The 21,832-nt window shown below is 52.3% G+C and overlaps 1 protein-coding gene across 1 annotated transcript in view; it reads left to right on the top strand.

Moving 5' to 3' along the window:
• Positions 1 to 21,832, top strand: part of CEP164 (centrosomal protein 164) — a 67,102-nt gene that overhangs the window by 25,209 nt on the left and 20,061 nt on the right. Inside the window, exons 5-12 of the mRNA XM_082660785.1 lie at positions 2,071 to 2,226; positions 2,623 to 2,757; positions 3,389 to 3,466; positions 11,496 to 11,879; positions 12,849 to 12,929; positions 14,803 to 14,886; positions 18,875 to 18,969; positions 20,005 to 20,172. Coding sequence (XP_082516911.1) covers positions 2,071 to 2,226; positions 2,623 to 2,757; positions 3,389 to 3,466; positions 11,496 to 11,879; positions 12,849 to 12,929; positions 14,803 to 14,886; positions 18,875 to 18,969; positions 20,005 to 20,172 — 1,181 coding nt within the window. The remainder of the gene's footprint in view (positions 1 to 2,070; positions 2,227 to 2,622; positions 2,758 to 3,388; positions 3,467 to 11,495; positions 11,880 to 12,848; positions 12,930 to 14,802; positions 14,887 to 18,874; positions 18,970 to 20,004; positions 20,173 to 21,832) is intronic.

Below are 21,832 nucleotides of genomic sequence, written 5' to 3'. Positions count from 1 at the left end.
ATTCAGAAGTCAGATTGGATCCCAGACCACCACGGGGGTCGATCTGCATTTCCCCGGCTATTCTTTGGCTGTTGCCCAGCCGTGGCTTTACCCAGTTGTTACCTCGGTTCCTAATTGCTGGCGTGCCCTGGTTCTCTGTTAGCTCTAATAACTACTGTAGCACTATAAATATCAGATAAGCTGCAGATTATCCTGACAGTTTTAATTAGCCCAATGGCAGCAAGTTTATCCTCTCTGAAGGACAACGCCACGCACAGCCCATAGTGCGTGATCAGCTAGGAGCCAGGGATGTATAATTTCCCTACTAACCGCTGATTTGGTAAAGGCCTGGGAGAACAAAGCCCTCAGCGGGTCTGTCTCCCTCCCTCAGGCCCCCAGCACGTTAGCAAATTAGCCATGTTAGGAGTCTGTAATATTCCATAAATACAGTATGGGAAGAATTTTACTCGCTGATCCACTGGGCTGGCTGCGGGGAGCAGGCTGGGTTTGCTAACAGTTCACCTCAGAGCGGATTTCCTGGGCTCCTTTTCTGCCATAGCCAGGAGGCAGTGTACAATACTGGCTTAGAGATTGCCCTGCGTTCCGGTCCCGCGTCTGCCCTCATTGCAGGCGCTATGATTTGGGGCAGGGGTCTTGACCTCACCAGTCTCCGTTTGCTCTTGTGGGGACTGTGGCCTCAGATGGTTTTGACAGTGAAATGAGACAGGTGCTTACCCCGGTGCCCAGGGCTCAGGCAAAGTTGGCCAATTTTTTTATTATCAGCTCCTTTTCTGCCTAACGAAGATACCCTGCAACAGGCCAGGTGACTGGGAACCTACAAAGGTTTGGGAGGGGGTCTCGTGTCACCTTTCAGATAAGCATCTGATGCCCTTCCCATGCAGAAATGGGTCGTGTTCAGAGCCCACCCGATGGTCTGGCCCCAGGCCCAGCTGCGGGTGAGAAGATGGGCCACCTGAACTCTGCCTGACCTCCTCAGGTTCCCCTTTCTCTCTTCAGTCCCCATGGAATTAGAAAGGAATGGAATTTTTGTGTTGTTTTATATACAATTTAAATTTGAGGATATTTAAAGAGCTGTTTGTAAACTGTCCCCAGAATGCTATCCTGCCTCGGCTTCTAAGCCCAGACTCTTGTGATGTGATCCCTGTAATGATAGCAATTCCACAGCGCTGGTGTAGCCCTGGGCCACGCACACGTGCTCCTTGCTGTCAGTATCTCATTTGAATTTCTCAACAAACATTCATAAGTAGCAAGACACACATCATCTCTGTCTTGCAGATGAGTAAACTGAGAATCCAAGAGTCCGTGAGCGACCCAACGTCTCACAAATTCTGCCACCCAGTTGGTTTCTCTCCCCAGTCCTCACTGGTACAAAGCCTTCGTTTGGCCATCCCAAGAACAGGGCAAAGGAGGGGCCTGCACAGTCCTCTGGCGAGGCTCCCCCCAGCCCCTTTCCTCATCAGTGGAGAGCGGAAAGAGAGTTCTTTTGTTGCTCATGTGTATTTTTCATAGTTAATATTTATTTTAATGGAAGTAATACATGCCCATGTTATTAAACAATGTCAAGTCGAGCCAAAAGGCATAGAACGAAATATAGCAGTTCTCGGGTGTGGGTACCCCTCCCCAGAGGCAACGGCTCTCTTCCAGTGTTTGCTTCCATATTTGTAAATAATATGCTTAGACTGCTTTTTCTTGATTCATCCGTTTTCAACTTTATCTATTGAGACTTCTCATGCTGGTAGATGAGGCTTTTGTCTCTTCTCCCCCCAACCCCCCAACTTCCTCTGTGGCTTCGGAGGGAGAGCAGAGTCCTCTGCAGCATCTGCCAGATGTGAAAGAACCATTTGCTGAGAGACAGGCCCAGAGTTACGAGGATCAGGAAGCCAGCCCGTGATTCTCACACGGCTGGCACGATGGTAATTTCTGGATGTTGTGTTTCATTAGCAGCCTCCGAACGGAGGCGGTTTAAATTTGAGCGGGCAGGATTTAGATGTTTTATTTTTATATCCATCTCCACACTCTCAGAGCCCTGTGGTTTCTTGGGTTTGTAACAGGATGTTTTCTGTTGCCCAGGCCCTGGGCTCCCCGTTAGCCCCCGTCCACATTCCTCTCGGGGGTCTGGCCCCGTTAAGGGGCCTGGTGGATGCCCCGCCCTCTGCTCTTCGTGGATCTCAAAGCGTGAGCCTGGGGAGCTCGGTGGAGTCTGGTCAGCATGGAGAACTCTCAATGGTAAATGCTTCTTCTTGTGTTCAGTGTAGTTACTGTGGGGCCTCCATGTTCCATGCTAGGAACCGTGACCCATGGATGAGAAATAGAGGGCATGGACTGAGTCCTTAATGCTCATAATCTAGTGGGGAAGGTGAGTCACACCTGGAGGATGCTGAACAGGGGCTCTGGGTGGTGGAGGATGGACCCAGGGCATAGGGACTGCAGTGGTGATTTCCCAGTCCCTGCAGCCAGGGCAGCAGGAGTTGGACAGGGAGGGATCCGTGAGCTGGAGCTGCTGGGGTCAGCTTCCTGGAGGTGGTGGGCTTGCTCTGGGAGCCATCTGAACAGAAAGAGAGAGGAGAAGGCAGCTGAGGGTCTTCCCCGTAAGTGCCTTGGTTTTCCTTCTCTATTTTGGAGCCTTCACAGGGTCTCAAGACTTCTGCGTATACAAAGGGTCTCCTGGGCTCCATCCATGAGGACAAGAATGCTCTCAGCCTCTTGGCTTTAGGAGAGGAGACCAATGAGGAGGATGAGGCGGAGAGTGACAACCAGGTAAGAATGAATCCTTTTCTTGGCCTGGAAACCCTCTGTGCTATGAAAAAAAAATTTTTTTTTTAAAATTGTGGTCAAATATGTCTACCATGTTAACCACTTTTAAGCGTACAGTTCAGTGACCTTAACTACCTTCACAGTGTTGTACAGTCATCACCACTATCCATCTCCAGAACTTGTTCATAATCCCATAATCTCTGTACCCTTTAAACAAAGCTCTGGATCCTCCCCTCTCCCCAGTCCCTGATCTACTCTCTGTCTCTGTGAATTTGCCTATTCTAGACATTTCATATAAGTGGAATCATACTGTCTTTGTCCTTTTATGTCGCATAATGTTTTCAAGGTTCATCCATGTTATATAGCACATGTGGCTGGATAATATTCCATTGTATGAATATACCATATTTTGTCTAGCCGTTCATCTGCTGGTGGATAGTTGAGCTGAGCTGTCTTTACCTTTGGGCTAACCTCTGTGCTACTTTGAAAATAAGTGAAAATGATTTTCCAGCCCACAGCTTCATTCCTTGCTCAGTCTGTATACCTGCTGGGTCTGACCCAGAAAGTATAACCAGTGAGGGGCTTCTCGGCCCCCTGGGCTGACCAGTTTCCTTGCCATCGTTTTCATTTTCAGAGTGTCCGAAGCTCAAGTGAGCTTCTTAAGAACCTGCACCTGGACATCGGGGCACTGGGGGGTGACTTCGAGTATGAGGTAAGAGCCTGAAGCCCCTGCAGGCAGATGCCTCAGCCTGGCAGGTCCCTCCTTCCTTTCTTTTTTTTAAAAAAATATTTATTTATCTATTTGGCTGTGCCGGGTCTTAGTTGCGGCATGCGGGATCTTTAGTTGCAGCATGCAGGATCTAGTTCCCTGACCCAGGGATCGAACCCAGGCCGCCTGCATTGGGAGCGCATAGTCTCAACAACTGGACCGCCAAGGAAGTCGCCCTCCTCCCTTCTTCAGCCTTCCTCCTTGTGGGAGACTTGTTTGGAAAGAGTACCATTTTGTCCCAGTCCTGTCCAGATGGGATTTCTGGGGTTTGGGGAAGCACAAACGTGGAAAGGAATTCATCCATTCACTCATTTCTCAGATAACCACCGTTTATTGAATGTTTCTACATGAGGCACCTTGCTAGGTACTATTGGCCACACACACCTCAGTTAGCTGTGGTCCCTGCCCTCGAAGAGTTTACAGTCTCATAAAAGAGAGACTTACGTAGCTGGGACTCGGAGTGGAATGCAGGGCCGCCGTCAGGGTGGTAAAACAGTGTTGTGGCTGGGGAGAAGTCGGGGTCTCCTGTCCGTTTGAAAGGCCTTATTGAGAATCTGACATTTGAGGTGAGCCAGGAAGGACGGTGGGTGGGACCAGACGAGCAGAGGCGAGTGGTGAGGGAGAGCTCCAGCTGCAGGGCACTGCACAGGAGCGGAGCACGAGGGTGTCTCCTGCCTGGAGCCCAGGGCGCGTGTGGGAGAGGAGTGGGAAATGGGGCTGTGGAGGTAGGTTGGGCTGGGTCGTGGAGGACCTGAGTGCCAGCTGAGAAGTTGGGACTGGGTTACACCGGCGTTGGGAGCCATGGGAGGTTTTGAACAGAGGTGTAATGCTGTCCAGATGCTTAGCATTTGTCGAATGCTGGCTGTGTGGCGGCAGCTGTGCTGTGGTCGATCCCAGCACTGGTAAGGAGTGGCCTGGGCGGGCCTCTGGGAGTGTGCAGTTGGAGGGAAAGGATGCTGGGCACTCTGTGCTTAGTGAGCGCTTAGTACACGTTGAATAAATGAATATTTAGGAAACTGTAAAGCAGGGCCAGGTGTATAAAGAGCTCGAGCACAGGTACACTCTTTGGAGGAGTTCTGAGGGCAGAGAAATTACCTGCCCAGAGATGAGGGAGAACTTGGATGAGACAACATTTGACCCCGGTCTTGAAGAGTAGGGAGGTTTTAGATGTGGGGGTGGAAGGGATGTTTTAGGCAGGTGGACAGCTTGAGCAAAGGCATGAGGCCTGGGAAATGCAGAATATGGATGGAACTAGCTTCCGGAAAATCCCCCCAGCAGTCCTGCTGCTTCTCATCTCTTTCCCTGGTCTGTCCTCCACTCCCACCAGAATGTCCCTTCCTCCCTCCCTCCCTCCCTCCCTCCCTCCCTCCCTCCCTCCCTCCCTCCCTCCCTTCCTCCCTTCCTCCCTTCCTTCCTTCCTTCCTTCCTTCCTTCCTTCCTTCCTTCCTTCCTTCCTTCCCTCCTTCCCTCCTTCCCTCCTTCCCTCCTTCCCTCCCTCCCACCCTCCCTCCCTTCCACCCTTCCTCCCACCCTCCCTCCCTTCCTTCCTTCCTTCCATCCATTTTTGGCTGGGTTGGGCCTTTGTTGCTACGCGGGCTTTTCTTTAGTTGCGGTGAGCGGGGGAGCGGGGGCTACTCTTCGTTGCAGTGCGCGGGCTTCTCATTATGGTGGCTTCTCTTGTTGCAGAGCACGGGCTCTAGGCGCGCGGGCTTCAGTAGTTGCGGCACGCAGGCTCAGTAGTTGTGGCTCGCAGGCTCTAGAGCGCAGGCTCAGCAGTTGTGGCGTATGGGCTTAGTTGCTCCACGGCATCTGGGATCTTCCCAGACCAGGGCTCGAACCCGTGTCCCCTGCATTGGCAGGAGGATTCTTAACCACTGCTCCACCACGGAAGTCCCAGAATGTTCTTTCAAACAAACAAACAAAGCCTGAAACTCATCATGTCGTCGTAATAACTGAAAAACCCCAGTACATTCTTCTACTTGAAAAAGAACATTCCCTACTATTTGTTCTCGGTCTATTGTCTAATTTATTAATTTTTAACAATTAAGCTTTCTCTAAATATGTCCAAAGTATTCACACAACCAATAAATCATGAAGTCAACAACTCAGATTTCCCCAGACATTGAAATATCGATTGCAAGGTCAGTTAAACTTTTCACAAAATAGAAAATTCTTTTAAAGACTTTGAACTGAAAGAGATCACTCACATTTATTAGAATGACCACAAAACTGACCAGTGAAACAGCAGTGCCCGTATCATGGATTTAAATGTTTCCTTATTATCTTTTATTTATGTCCTTATCATCCCTTTCCACGGTCTTATTGTTTCTGACTCTTACTCCTTGGTCTTCAGCTCACCTTGAGAGCTAGGGGGAAGGTCCCAGGTGGGCTGAGGTTGAGAATGCTGGCTGACACCTAGGTGTAGGTGGGCTCTCCCAGCTGACGCAGCTCTAGCCATTGGGCAGGCCCCATGCTATACTTAGGCTCACTCTGTAGCCTCAGAAACGGTCCCCGTTTTCGGCTCTGCGCAGTCAGATATGTTTTGATTGTGACTTTGATGCTTTCTGCCACGTGACACGTTTTCTGAGTGTCATCAACCTGATCTGGCTCTACTCTGACACTTCCTTCTGAATGGGGCCTGGTCTGTTTGCATTAAATCCAAAGCCTTCTGTTTCTGGTTCCCTGAAATGATAACTTTATTTCTTCTCATCTGCCATTAAGACCTTATGATGCTGATGGAATCAGTGGCTCAGGTTTTGAGCCTGGAAGGATGTCCATGAGTAGGAATGGGGTGTCAGGAGGACTCGCTGGCTTTTGGAGAAAGAGGGTAGTCTCCACAAGACTGAGCAAACTGAGAGTAGGGATTGTGCCCTGTTCACGTGTGTGTGTCTGGAACCTGGCCTGCTCCCTGGAACTTAGAAAGTGCGCGGGTATGTTTTGCTGAGCGATTGAGTGGATGAATAGGTGAGTGAATGAATGAGCCACGCTGGGACCAGAGGGTATCCTGGCAGGTCGTGTTGTGCTGTTTTCTTCTCTGGGCTTTCCCAGGTCCTGGGTAGAGTGGACACTGGATCCCCGCTTCAGCTGGTGGATTGAAGATCCCGATGTGGATCAATCATGATGTGCTTTGACTTGGGCTAGTTAATTTTTCCTCTATAATAGTTTACAAACGTCCACAAAAAAAGGGATTTTCTTCTTTGACATGTCCTGGATTCTCAAAAGCTTCCTTTCTGATCTTTATATGCTTCTCTGGGGGAGTAGAGCTTTTAAATATATTTTTTATAACCTCTTTAATATAAATAGGCAACCCAGTGTGATGGGGAGAAATGTCTGGAGTGGGAGGTGTTAAATACACTCCCCCCACCCCCCACCCCATCTCTAGCATCCCAGCAGATTTAGTTCTTTTTGCCATATGGAGTGTTGAATTCCTGCGTTCTAACCTCAGGCAGGAACTGGGGCTTCTCCTGGTGGGGAAGGTTAGTGGTGGGGATGAACGGGGGTTTTAGGACAGACAAAGCTGCCTCTGCTTACCATGCCCTTTAAAATGGCTTTTGTCCCAGTTTATAGACCTTGGGTCCTCTGAGCTGCCCACCTCTTCCTGCTTTTGGGCAGCCCTGGCAGCCTGAGATGGAGCGCTTATTCTGTGGTTTGTTTTACCCTGTTTCGCTGTCAACAGTCACTTTGCTCATGATTCCATGAGAGGGCAGTAGGATGGCAAGAATGCCTCTCACTCTCTCTCTCTCTCTTTCTCTCTTTCTCTTTCTCTCTCTCTCTCTCTCTGTGTCTCCTTCCCCCTCCTCTCCTGCCTTCAACTTAAACCCATTTCTAGTCTATTACAGAATCAAAAAGGATACATTCCTGGAACAGACACTGAGAATGGATGGGAGTGCAAGAGGGGAGGCTGAAGGGTAGGTGAGCAGGCAGCAGATGGCCTTGTAGTGCTGGTGAAAAGACCATCAGCAGATCAAAGGGGAGGGAGGGAGCTGGGCTTAGAAATAACAGGATGATGTCAGTGTGATTGGAAAGCGCTAACAGCACTGGGGAGCAGTGCAAAGAACTGAGACCGACTGGGTGGGAAGGAGACATGGAAAATAAACCGACTGGTGTTTGGCTTGGTGGGGGGGGGGGTCTCCCCAGAACGGGATCAATGCAAGGACATGGTGTTCCGCTCCCCTGTCTCCCACTCTCGCCCTCCTGAGCCGTGTGGAATGTAGGGCCCCTGCCTTTGTGCTCTGGACCGCAGCAGGGGGATTGCAGCATGGGAGACCTCATAGCTTTGGGGGGATATGTTAAATATTCATGAAATGGTTCGTACAGGCACTCTCCTGCACCCCCCTCTTCATGCAGATGGCAAAGTCTTTTTGGAAAAAGACAGCAGGAATTTGCCTTATACTCAAGGACCTGGGGCTGTGACAGGAGGAGACAGGAGTGTGAGCACGGTTGAGCTGAGAGCAGAGCTGTGCTGTGGGTACATCCCCCGGGTGCCCTGCAGAACACTGGCGCAGGAGGCTGTGCGCAGGGGCCTGGGTGTGCGTCCTGGGCCGGGCCTCAGGCCATGGGCCCCGCGATGGAATGAGGAACAGGGGCTGAGTTAAAGGAGGGGAGCGTGGAGTCAGCTGGGTTTTCCAGACACTCAGCTCTCGTTCATCCATTTGTGGATAATCCACAACAAATGCCTAGTCTCCCCCTGCTGTCCTTCCCCTCAAGACGTCCCCCTGGCTGTCCTGTCATTGCAGTTAGTTGATGTGGGCGCAGGGAATGCAAGTTCACTTATTTTCATGTTAGCCATGTTTTAATATTTTACTATTTACGTAGACAGAATAGGATAAGCTCCATGGAACATTTTTCTTTTGAAGAATTTTAGCTTGAGAGTGGCGTAGCCTGGGCCTGACATTCTGTAGTCTGGCCATATTCTTTCATGTGTAAGAATGGGAATCTCCCCCTGGATCTGGTGTCTTCTGATTTTTGATAGGTTACTTGTTTTTCCGTCATCTTGAATATTAATAGTTAATATTTGTTTAGCTATTTTCCATTTCATAAGCACTATAACAAATAATAGTCTAATCCCTGTATAATTTTGTAAAATAGATACCACATCTCCATTTTACAGAGTAGGAACTCCTGTATCTGCATTGACCCACTTAATCTTTTTTTTTTTTTTTTTTGCGGTACACGGGCCTCTCACTGTTGTGGCCTCTCCCGTTGCGGAGCACAGGCTTTGGACGCGCAGGCTCAGCGGCCATGGCTCACGGGCCCAGCCGCTCCGCGGCATGTGGGATCTTCCCGGACCTGTGCACGAACCTGTGTCCCCTGCATTGGCAGGCGGACTCTCAACCACTGCGCCACCAGGGAAGCCCCACTTAATCACTTTTAATATTCAGTCAACAAGCATTGACTGAGCACCTATTATGTGCCAGAAACTAGACACTGAGGATAACAGGGAGCTGATTTGGTGAGGGCAACAGACAAGGAAGTCAGCAGTTATAAGACAGTAGTTGTTGTGAAAGAGGATGAGGAAGGCTGATCTCAGGAAGGCTTCCTGGAAGAGGCGATGCCGTGAGGACCAGTGGGAGCTTGTCAGGGTAGATTGTGTGTGTATTAAGAACGCACACGGCAGAGCAGGGAGATGGTGTAATGTTTGTTCACAGGCAGGATGTGTGTGTGTCTGGAGATGACCTCAGAGGAGCAAGCAGGGCTGGGCTGGGTGAGAAGGGCTGTGGGCCGTGTGAGGAGATGTGAACTGGTGGTCCGACACCTCTTCTGCCCCCTAATCCAAGGCCTGTTGCCTTTCTTTCATCATGAGATGAGCGCGACCGGGGTGGCTTGGCTGTGCTTGCTGAGTCAGACCCCTCACTCCCCCCGAGACACTCCCACGTCCTTCTTGGCATCCAGGAGCCCCACAGACCGGTCACTGCGTGCTGGCTGCTGCCGAGAGCCGGCTGCTGCGGGGACACCTGGCCTCGCCCTGAAGATGCCTCTCAAAGAGGAGGAGCTCATCTTGGCCCCTCTGCACCCAGTGACCATGAAGACTTCCTCCACACTATAAGTTAGGGTGTCAGGAGGGTGGGCAGCCGTGGAGGGCACCCTGCCTTCGTGCTGCCAAGGCATGAGGGAAGCTCACCACTTCTCTGTTCAGCCTCTGCTCTTCTCCCTGGGACAGGCGTGGCACTGACCACAGCGTCACCACCATGTCCGGTGCCCTTTGCTCTGGGCAGTAAAGGCTCATAGCCAGGGCCACCTGGGATGTTTCACTTTTCTCCATTCTCAGCTGAATTCCTTGAGGGCCGGACTCTTCCTATTCAGGTCGCCACGGTGGGGTTTGGCTCATAGAAGGTGCTCGGTGACTGAACTTGTGGGTCTCATCGTAATACACGAGTTAGCGCTTATGGAGCGCTTACGGTGCGCCAGGCGCTGTTCTCTGTTCTTTACTCACTCGATGAGTGTTAACTTATTTAATCTTTCCAACAGTCTTATGAGATAGGCCCATACCCCCGTATTTTAGAGGAAGAAACTGAGGCCCAGAGAAGTTAAACAGTTGGCCTAGGGTCCCTGTAAGCACGGAGCCAAGATTTGAACCTGGATGTTCTGTCTCCGAAGTCGGGCTCTGAAGTGGTCTGCTTTCCTGCCTCTCTTAACCATCCTTGGAAAGTCTGGGTGGGCTTGTCAGTCGGCTGCCAGACCTGCAGTGGATGGTCATGGCCTTGGGTTCTGTGGGTCCTTTAACAAGCAGACAGCATGGTGAATGGCGTGTTTGGGGCTTTTCCTTGGCCCTCTGGACTCTAGTCATCACGCTTCTTGTTCGAGTGTCCAGGGTCAGGCTTCAGGAAGTCTCAAAAATCCCTGCCAAGAAGTTGTCCACGCTGGCAGCCCAGGTTTAGGACAGGTGTTTTCTGGGAAGAAGGCTTCTCTGCTTGAGCCTAGGAGAGATCGCAGGCTGTATTTCCAAGGGAGGAGTTCCTTTTTCTCTTGTGGGAGCTCTAAAGGTTTCTCCTGGTCTTTACCATGGGGTTCGTGAACGAGGAGCAGGGTGGGCAGCTGTAGAGGTGGCCTGCTCCCATCTCCTTTCAAGAGACCCTGCAGAGGGGACCTTGGGGGATTAACGGCCTGCAGCTGCTGAACCTTTGATCCACCCCGGCTCGTGCCAAGGCCGGGCTTGTTGATGGAATTGATGGGGTGCAACGGGCCCCGGAGCAGGGCCATTTCTGCATGATGGCTGCGGGACTGTCCATGGGGCCGAGACCCTTTCAGAACTGTGCTGTGGCCTGAGGCTCTCCTACTCAAGCCCCCTCCTTCCCTCTCGCATGTCACAGGTCTCAGACCTGCGTTCCCAAGCCTCTCCCCACCTCCCGTATCCTCATGGGCATTTCCCCCAATTGGTCTTCTACACACCTCACCCCATCTGGCACCTGCTGCCCAGAGGACTCACTTGATGGTCCTCCGACAGAGGAGCCTGGCTCCAGGGCTGCTTATGCAGCCCCCTGAGGCTATAGGGAGAGAGCTACCCTCATTGCTGTGCAAGAAGTGTACCCTCCTGATATTTCCTCCCTGCTGCCTTTTAAAAATGAAAACTCTAGACTTTGGTACTTTTCTCTCATGCAGTTCTCCGTCATCATCCTTGTAAACAAATATTGACTTCTGAGCCTGCCATCTAATGGGGCTGGAATGAGCCAGATTTATCACTCGAGAAAGTGATGGGTGGTGACAGAGTTGTATAGTGCAGTGCACTGGATTCCAAGCTCCTCAGTGGACGGGGGTCAGGTTGGGTGTGTTCAGATCACCATAGAATTTCAGAGTCAGTGGAGCTGGGCTGGAGCCAGGAACCTGTGTTTTTAAATGCTTTTGAGGTGTGGGATAGCCATTGGTTTCAGAACTGTAGGCATCAAGGAATGGCAGCTCCGTCTTGTAGCAAGTCTCTAAACCCTTTTATTAATTCCTGACGTCTTCCTTTCTGACACGGTCTTCTGCTCCCTAGGAATCTCCAAGAACAAGCCAGCCAGAGGAGAAGAAGGACACTTCTCTGGATTCCGATGCTGCCAGCCCCCCTACTCCTGGCAAGCTCTTCGGCCGAGGTGCAGATAGCAGCCTGAGCAGTGCCGATGGCCAAGGGCAACAGGGAACAGGGGCAAGTTGGCTCCCAGAAAAAGAAAAGAATGAGAAGAATGATCCCGGGATGTCCAGGAGTGTGGCGGACCCCGGGGGTGACCCCGCGGGCGATCAGCCTGCCAAAGCCAATAAAAAAGAGGCACCAGAGGACCCGGTGGATGCAAGAGAGGAGGGTTCCCTGCAGGAAGAGGCAGCAAAGGAGCCAAAGAAGGAGGCTTCCGTCCCGAAAGAGAGCAGATCAGAGGCGAGCGAAGTAAGTCACCTTGTCCCGTGGGCAGTTGCTGGCTGCAGCCCTCTGCTGCTCTCTCATGCCCTGTGCACGTTGCTCTTCCTTCATCTTTATTACTGAGTCAGGAGCTGCATTTGCAGGCCCGGCAATGGGTCGGCAACATCAGCCAGAACTCTTAATTGTGACAAATATGCCCAGACCCAGCAGGCAGTAAAATCCTGAATGAAACTCCAAACCTGCTGGCACTAGAAATTCAGAGCAGAAAATTGCTTTTCCGTTGGCACCTCCTGGGGTATTCCTATTCCTCTGGTCTCCCACTTACTTCCTCTTGCCATTTCCTGCCTCCCCCTCCTACTTCTTGACATCAGTTTGGGGTGCGTCATGGTTGCAGCCTGTGTTCCTGCAGAGAGAGGAGCCTGTTGAGGGGAGTGGGGGGGGACGTTTGGGAGTGTCCTGCCCCGGCATTGGTCAGTTAGGGTACAAGAAGACTCTTCATTGGTCTCTCTGGCTCCTTTGAACAACCCAAGACATGGGAGTCTTGCTTGGTAAGATCAGGCCAGTGACTCGGATGGATAGAAGTAGGACCCAGCTGTGAGAGCATTTGGCATCTTTATTTTCCAGCCCTTAGTCCCGCCCTTCCTCCAGGTGGATGGTGAGGGAATTCATTTAAAGAGCTTTTAGCTACTTCCTGGAAAAGATACTCTCATCTTGTTTTCCTAGGATCCCATCAAACTTCCCCACTGCCGACTTTCTAACCATCTCCCACTCTGCTTCACTTGGCCCTCCTTCCAAGTGTAAAGAGTGTTGCCCTGCCCAGCCTGAGGGGGCCGGGGGCAGGTGTCCAGAGAGAATGGGAGGGTCCACAGGCCTCTTCCAGGTTTTCCAGAAGAGGTGGATTTCGGTTTGGGTTCAGCCCTGTACTGGCACCGTGGATAGTGATCACGACCCTCTGTCCTCTGCTCTGGTGACTTCTCTGTGGGTCTGTCTCCCCAGGAGTCAGAGATCAGTGAACACATGAAGGAACTACAGCCCTCAGACTCCACTGCTTCTGACCCCAAGTCCTTTCTTGGCCTGGTGAGTCTGAGATGGGGGGCAGCAGAGTGGTGGTGAAGAGCATGGGTTTGCGAGGTCCTGTGTTTGAGTGATTCGCTGAGCATCTCACAGCTTGTAAGTGGGGAAGTTAGGACTCAAACTTGGGTCTTGTCTAACTCCATTTTCTCAGCCCTGCGTACTAAGGATAACACTACCTACTTTATAGGTTTGTTGTGAGAAGAAAGTGGTGTAAAGAGTATAAAACATTAGCATATAAACATTAAACAAACATAGCTGTTATTACTATTACTGCTGTGTGAATTGCCTGTGAGATCATATGAGGTCATTGCCTCTGGGCTCTAGCAGGAGCATTACATGAACCTAGGAGGTTAGAGACTGTGTGTTTATGGAATCACTGAGCCATGGTGAGGACCAGTCCTCAGGCTCTCAGGCTCTGACCAGGAAGGATGCTGTGGTGTGGTATCATTTCCCAAGTTACGACTTTGTCCTGGAATGCCAGCATCCATGGTTTCTTTGTCCCAGCGCTTCCACGCAGCCTGCTGTAGCCTGGCGTCACTTGCCAGGTTTGTTATCTATGGGGAGGAGTTCGGGGTGCTTTCTGGCAGAGCACTTTTTCCAGAAACCACACTCCATCTGTTCGGAGGAGGCAGATCAAAGGGAAGGGACTAGTGGGAGAGGGTCAGGGATGAACAGTAATGATACGAGGGGGTGCAGAGGAATTAGGAGGCTGTGCGCTCAAGCCCCTCACTGAGCCATGGGCTTAGGAACCAGATGGCAGCTGCATTGAGTGGAGTAGAACTCACGCTGAAAGGGAAATGTCATCAGCAAAGAAAACCCACAAGCTAGGAACGGGAGGCAAAGTCCTTGTTGGCACAAACCGTCATGAAGAATCACTGTGTCCCAGAACTCTCTGAAGCAAGGGCCCCGGCCCTGCTGAAGGAGCCACTGTGTGGAGGAACGGGCTGCCCATCGGCATTTTTCTTCTCTACGGGAGTGGGTGGAGGAAGCCACAGACAGCAGGACCAGACCTTGGCTGGGCGCGCCTGCATTTATCAGGGCTGATGACAGAACTGTCCCTGTTAGCGTGCTGTCAGGTAGCCGTCCGTCACCTAGCCCAGTGACGATCTTGGGCTCGGAGGGGGCGGGCTCGTGGCTCTGCGGCAGCCAAAGGGCTGCGGGGAGCTGGCACCTGTGTGGGCACTTGCTGCCCGTCCCAAAGAGAAGCTGGTGGAGGAAGTGGCCCTAATTCATCCCCATTGTCCAGAGGGACACCTGTATGGGAAGGGGAAGGAACCAGCTGGGTGGAGCCTGGCAGGCCCTGGTGTCCAAGCTGCCCACAGGGCTTCTGGGCACTTTGGCCTCCTGGTTGGGCACCAGGAGGGAGAGACAGCTGGAAAGTGACATGCTTTGCAGCACATGTCACACAAAGAGCTTGGGCTTTGGAGTCGGCCCAGGGCACTTCTGACCCCCAGCCCTATTGCTTACCAGATGCGTGACCTTGGATAAATTACTTGGGCTCTCAAACTGCTTCCTCTGTGAGATAAGAATAAGAGGATCAGTCTCATAGGGTTACTTTTTTCCCTGTAATTTGATTATGAAAAATTTCAAACATACTGAAAAATTAAAAGACTTTTACAGCGAATAGCCTCATTCTCACCACCTGGAGTCTACAGTGAACAGTTTACTGTACCTGCTTTGCCACATACCTTTCCATCCAGTCGCAGTGTTAATTTTGAAGGTGAAATTAATGAGTAGCTGTCGGGGTGCTTGGTACAGTGCCTGGCATGTAGTAGGCGTCTTTCTGGAAGGTGGGGGTGGAGGAGAGGCCCTGTATCCCTGGTGGGCGCTGAGCGTGACAGAGGAGAGCTGACCTCCCCGTCCCTACCATCTCCAGGACTTCGGTTTCCACAGCCGGATCTCGGAGCACCTGCTGGATGTGGGCATGCTCTCCCCTGTCCTGGATGGAGCCCGCTGGGAGGTGAGTCTCTCTAGGGCTGGGCTGGAGCCTCACTTTTGAGGATAATCAAGAGCTGAGTCCTGCCCATCCCAGGGTGCATTTCTGGGAGTTCTCTCCCTTCTGATTCATTAAGGCAAGGCCCTGACGGTGCCTGTGATGGGGCTTCCGACATACATGCTCTGTTGCTGCCGTGAATTCAGTCATTCCATGTCCTCCACCGCCATATATTTATCTGTTTATCCAGTCACTTAGCAACTGAGGGCCGACCACTTGCTCCCGTGCAAAGCGCTGTGTAGTGTGTGGGTTTCAAGGCACTTCCCAACCTGGCCCATCCAACCTCTGCAGCCTCATCCTCAGCCCACCGCCCATGCCCCGGCTGTGCCCACCACTCGCCGTTCCCCTGGTGCCACACCCTCCACCCCCTTCACCACTCTGCCCGCTGGGCTGCTTTTCCTTTTGTCCCGGCAAGCTCTTTCTTGGTCTTGGAGGTCCACCTCTGACGTCACCTCCTCCAAGCACGATTTATCGTTCCTTCCCTTGCTCCCCTTAGTGCTGCTGCTTTTGTTTTATGGTTCTTTGTCTCCCCTGCCAGATGTAAGCTCAGACACAGACCCTGTCCTTAAGGAGCTTGAAGCCAAGATCATTTTTGCCTCCTCTGTAGGGTTGTTGAGAGGAGAGCGATTCTGACATGTGGTCTTTGCAAGTCTGAGCGGGCATTTGGTTTGGGTGAAACAAGGTATTTAATGTGAATCAGGCCTGGGTGCCCTTAGTGAAGCGAGTCCTGAGACAGGATGGAGTTACAAGGTCGGTTGCATTTGTGCCTGACATGTTCTTCTCGGTTCTGCTGGACCTTGGTCCCCACCGTCTGCAGCACTGCGGTTTGGAGGCCTTGAAGGGCACAGACAAGGCCAGGTGGTGTTTGTCAGGAAGGCTTTGGAGCAGGTGATTTGAGAGACACCTTGCTGAGTAGGCCGGGCAAGGTGAATTTCCATTGCTCCATCTCCAGAATCTGGCCAGCATTAGAATACTTGGGGGGCTTTAAAGAAGACAGATTTCTAGGTCCTGCCTAAGACCTCATGAGGCGAGCAGCCTCTTTTTGGGCCATGCCACTTGGTATAAAGCAGTAGCAGGGCCTGGCTTGCATTTGGTTCTCATGAGCACCCTCTGGCAGCCGCCCTGGCAGAGGGGGCCCTAAGCTGTATCTCATGACCAGCGTGGGGCAGCGCTGGGCGCTCAGGTTGGCTGACCGCGTGGAGCCCTTTGCGGGATTGTGTCTGCCCCTCACTTCAGGGCACGGAGGGGCTGAGCAGGGAGGTAGAGCTGGAGGGACAAGAAGCAGCCTCTTTGTGGGACGGATAGAACCATAGGTACAGTCCCCTTTGTCTTTCCGGGGGGCACTTGTCCGTTTTCCATATTCTCTGGATCTCTCCCAAGGCCAGGGCCAGCACAGAAGCTTAGAACTGAGCTAAATTAATTTTTGTTCACTTAAACATTTTTTGTGCATCTTTATTGAGATCCAATTGACATAAATAAACTGGACACATATAAATGGTACCATTTGATAAGTTTTACCATATGTATACACCTTTCAAATCACCACCACGGTCAAGATAATGATTATAATGAATTACAAACATGATGAATTTTATAATAGGTTACAAAAAATGACCATAAAGTTATTTCAAATAATACAGAAGGTCAAAGTCTTCTACTTCCTGCAGCCTTACTCCCTCCCGCAGGTAGGGACTGTTAGTTTCCATTAACATTTTTCATGTGCCTTTCCGGACAATTTTCTGTACACATATAAGCATGTATTTATTTTCTATTTGTTAATCTTTTTTTTTCCCTACAGAAATTGGAACTGTGCTATTAAAAACTGCTTGGCAATATGCTCTTCAAATTCGAGAATAGACCCTTAACTGATTTCTGTGCTATTTCAGGTCTGCCCTACTCCTCTTATTGGTTGCATAGCATTCTGCTTTATGAATGCACTGTGACTTACTGGGATTTATTAAACTGAGGACTGCATCATAAACAAAAAACAAAACCCCGGAGCTAAGTTTAGGTTGGGGAAGTGGTGTTTCGAGCAGTCTTAGGCCGGAGGCTTAGAATGTGCTTGTGTCTCCCCTTTCTGAAGAGTGCCGATATGCCTGATTTCTTTGTCTGGTTCCTTTGACTCCCTTTCTCGGGCAAAAATGTCTAGGGAGCAGGTAGAAACTCTGCTCAAAATACCTCTGTCTGCGTACTTACCCAAGGTGTCCCTTATTCTGTAGCTGGGGGCTAGTTGAGTTTCTAGCAGAAATATGGAAGGTGAAATAAGAAGGAAATAGACAGGCCTTGTCTGTAGTTTGTCCTTTCTGATTCAGGGCTCCATCCGCCGATATTAATTACAATCACTGCACTTTGTTACCCATCTTGTATTTTAGTCTGTGAAATAGATTGGCCTGTGTGATTGTTTTTGTTTTTGTTTTTCCTTGAAAAGAGAGGGGGAGCTGTCTGCTGAGCTCGTTGTGAATTGTAGGGAAGACAAGTTGTGAGTTGAGCTCTGGAAGGGAAGGAGGTGGGGTGGGAGAAGGGCGGCCCGCCCCGCCATTGTCTGCGGTCTCTGCCCGGCTGATGCGATTAGGAGTGGCAGCGCTGGCAGGGAGCCCTTCTGCTGCGGGCACCAGGAGGCACTCCCAGGCAGCATTGCTATTTTTCATGTAATCTGGGGGAGCTGGCTTATAGTTCAGACCCATCCAGATGGCAGAGTCGGCCACAGCTGCCGGGGCTGAGGCTGCCAGTGGAGAGGTGTGGGGGGCTGGGGGCATGGGGCTGGGGACACGGAGGTGTGCCAGCCCGGCCGGAGCCCTACTGGGGAAGATGGAGTGAGCTGTCTGTCTCCTGCCCCACGTCTCCTGTTAACCCTCGTGTCCCGGAACAGACAGGGCTCCTGTCAGTGTGACAGAAGGAGTGCAGGTCCTAGGATGGGGACTGGCACTGGCAAAGCTGGTTTCTTCTGTGTTTTGTTTTTCCTCAGGCTGGGGAAGAGGAGAGGGGGTATGAGGAGAGCTCGTACTTGTGGCATTATGCCTTCTTTTGGGCCGGAGTCGGGCTTTCTGTACGTGATCTCATTTAATCTTCACCAGAAGCCCTGTGAGCGCTGGTTTGCTATCCCGTTTCGTAGTGGAGGAGGTGCTAGAACAGAGGGGTGAGTCCAGGCTGACTGCCCTACTCTCCCCGCGTGACCTCACCCCTGCAGAAAATATGTGAATGCATCAAGAATAGTCCTTTTTCACCAGCTTGCTAAATTTGCCTAGACGCCTAAGCTTTAAAATGAGATTTGGGGTTGGCTTTCTTTTTTGTTTTGCGCTGCCTGGCTGGTAAAATCCCTGACTAGGAAGGGGGCATCATTGTCTACTGATGGGACCTGGGTGTTGGGGGAGCAGAGGAGCGCCCCGTCTTCCTCCCTTCAGGTGCCCACACAGTGCCCTTCTCGTCTGGAGTACAGCTCTCTGTCATTTCACCAAGTCTCCATGTCTCCAGGGTCCTTCCTCTTTGATGCGCTTGTCTGCTGTGCCCAGTCTTGTTCGCTTAATTTAAGCGTCCCCGATTATCACTGGCACTGGTGGTCTGGGGCCTCTGTGGATCTGGGGTGTTCATGGATGGCTCCGCTTTGTACAACTGGCAGTGAAGGGTTTCCAACTGCAGAAGGCAGGATTTTCTTTTTCTTATGTGTTCTGCTTCAGCCTCTGCCTCTGCCTGCGGTGGCTTTAGTGTCTGACTCATCCTCCCCAGGCCAGCAAGGCTGGCCCTGGGAGCAGCTGTGAGCCTGGGGGCTTAGCCAAAGCCCCAGGGCCTTCACTGTGCAGTAGGCGACCTTCTCTTCTGCATCCCGAGTGGTCCTCACTCACCAAGAGCCACCTCTCAGTGCTTCCTCCTGGCATGAGAGTCAGTTGGAGGATTAAAGGACCCAATGCAGACCCCCCAACCCCCAAAGTATACACTTTCCACTGCTACTTGCCTACAGGCCCAGAGGTTGGGGAGAGAAGACAAGGATGCCAGCCAGTCCAGCCAAGATGAGCTGCAGAGCAAGAAGTCCAGAGGCTCGGAGAGGTATAGTGCGTGGGAGGCCACCCTCAGGGACTTTGGGATGGCGTGGACTTGGGCAGAATTCCTGGCTTTGGTCTACGTACCTCAGTGTGCTCCTGCCTGAAGGCAGATGGTGAACTGACTGGATGGCCTTGCAAAGTCTGCGTGTGTGCGTGTGCATGTGCGTGTGCGTATGTGTGTGTGTACGCAAACCAAGTCAGGAGTGGGAGGTACTGCTGGAGCATATGGGAGTACTTTGTGCCCATAGCACCATTGTGGGGACAAGGCTCTGTCCTTTTCATCAGATTGGATGAAGCCTTGTGTGTCCCTGCTCGTGGGCCAGGGCTGGATAGCCTGCTCGAGGTCCGGGGGACCATGTTAGAGGGTCGGTAGTGCAGCTCAGAGCGCCGAGCCAGGTCTTACCACATCAGAAATGGCCGTGGCTGTGTGTGTGTGTGTGTGTGTGAGTGAGAGAGAGAGAGAGAGAGAGTGAGAGAGAGAGAGAGAGAGATTGAGAGACAGGAGCTTCCAGCTTCTCAGGCCTGAGCCCATGATAAGAGAAGGGCTGCCACCCTGGAAGGGGAAGCGGGTGGTCGTGATACTCTTTGGACCCTGAAAAGCTATCAGCATTCTTACTTGAAGCTGCAGCTTCCTGCATTGCCTATAGTCTGACCGTTGGAGTCTGGCTTCTCTTTTTCTCCCTCTTTTCTGCTCAGTTCTTCCATCATCACCCCCCGCCCCCAACACACACACACACACACTCTCCCCAGCCCCAGTGATGGCAGGAATGCATACACCTGTGAGTGTGCCCAGCTCTCACTCCTGGGCCAAGCAAATGCAGCCCAGGGACCTGGGAAGGCTGAGTGTAGTCCAGGCAAAGGGAGAGCTCCGGAGGGAGTTCCTTCGTCCTGCTTTTCTGGCTGCTTTGGCCTCCATGGGCTCTCCATGGAGGTGGGGCCCCGGCTGAGGTCCAGCCCGCAGGAGGCATGGACCTCGGTCCCCATACTCCACTCCCCAGTTCTCCTGCCGCTGTCCGAGTGGAGGTCCTGACTCTGCTGCTCTGCCCAGGTTATCTCCTCCTCTTCTGCATGGGGAGCGGCTCCAGAGTCCCCTTCACAGCCAGGCCACGGATGAAGGGCCCCCGCAGCCCCTGGAGGAGCAGCTGGAACAGAAGGGGGCAGAGGAGCCTGGGGAGGGCTCTGCAGGCAGCCCCACGCCCCCTGGTTCCCTGCAGAGGTAAGGGTGGGCTGGAAGCCTCCCAGGGTGGGCATGGCGGGCTTGGAGAGGTGGGGAGAGCAGGGGGCGGGGTTGCAGCCTAAGCATCCGCCACAGACATTTCTGCTGAGTGTTTCACACAAGCTGGAGAGTTAGGAAATCTGCCTCTTCCTCGTCCTTGGCCTACAGCTAAAGTCGGGGTGCACAGTCTGATTAGGGGAGCTTAGAAACTCTGGAACTAGCAAGTATGTCTTCTGACCCAGCTGCCCTCCTGCCAGGGGCCGGGGCAGAGACTGCTGTCACCCTGGACTAGGCTGTTCCTGCCAGGGGGGCCATTTCCCCCGGTCCCCACCTGCCAGCCCCCTCCTTCCCAGCAGGCATCCCACTGCTAGTCACTCAGCAAGCCTGTGGGGAGCCCTGCTGGGTGCGGGGCCCAGGGCTTCCCTGAGGCCAGCTGAAAGGACCTTCACTCCCTAGCCTGCTCCAGAGCCGGTGTAGACTTGCTAGTTTGTTCCCCTGGCAAGAGAAAGACGCTGGTCTTAGAGCTCATCTGGTTGGAATGAGTCACTGGGGGAGGCTGCGTAGCAGCCGTGTTTAGTTGGCAGCATCCGCGGAACTCTGCTGTGTGCAGAGCCTCTCCTGGGTGCCATAACCATTCTGCATCCCACCTGGGACGCGAATATCTGGTCCTTCAGTGTAAACTGCTCGGGGAGAGGCAGGGAGGGGAGCTGGGATCTGAGACCTGAGATAGGGAAACCACAGGTCTTGCCAGGGCCGCTGCCTCCTTTGTCCCCATCACAGACCTTTGACCCTGAATGGGGTACACCTGGAGCCTCTCACCTTCCTCTGGCTTTAACACAGTTGCTTCCTTGTTGCTGTCAAGGGAGGAGATCCCAAGCCCACCTGCCGCCCATGAGAGGGGCGAGGAGCAGTGCTCCCAGGCTGAGGGGCCGGGCCCTGGGCAGGATGAGGCCGAGGGGCCCAAGGAGAAGATGGCGGTCGGCCCCACCCTGCCAGTCTCGCCAGAGGCGTAAGGGCCAGTTTTCACATCTGTCACTGCCCTGCACTGTGTGTGGATTGCTTCAGTGCCCATCTGGTCTTGGATGGTGGGGAGGGGATGCTCTGGCTCCGGCTCAAGGAGTGGAGTGGGGGGAGAGTGAGTGAACCCTTGGTTCTGCGTGCAACCTTGACCCCTAAGCAGCCCCGGGGCTCCCCTGGTCAGCACCTGGGGTACGAGGCTGGAAGCGAGGGGGAGGGAGGAGGGTATCTCCTGGGTCATTAGCAGAAACCTGGTAAAGCGTGTTTTCCCCTCTACCAAGCATGTTTTTCTTTGAAAAAATTATTGAGGCATTTATATACACGGAAGTACATACATCTGAAATGTCCAAGTCAGTGAGTGTTTACATACGTGTGCACCATATCACAGCCACCCAGATCATTAGCAGAACATTTCCATCCCTCCTGAAAGTTTCCTCAGGCCCCTTTCCTCTCAGTCCACCTGCCCTAGGTCACCGCTATTCTAGCTTCTGTCCCATAGATTCGTTTTTCCAGTTCTCTAGCTTCATATGAATGGAATTATCCAGGACACAGTATATATCTTTAGTGCCTGGGTTCCAAGCTCAGCTGTGCTCTTGCACCAAGCACGTCTAAAACTTAGAAACCTTTCCGCTCTCCTCCCCTT

This window comes from Grampus griseus (genome assembly GCF_964374135.1).
Source record: "Grampus griseus genome assembly, chromosome: 8".
Classification (NCBI taxonomy): domain Eukaryota; kingdom Metazoa; phylum Chordata; class Mammalia; order Artiodactyla; family Delphinidae; genus Grampus; species Grampus griseus.
This window is presented reverse-complemented; position numbering and strand designations above follow the sequence as displayed.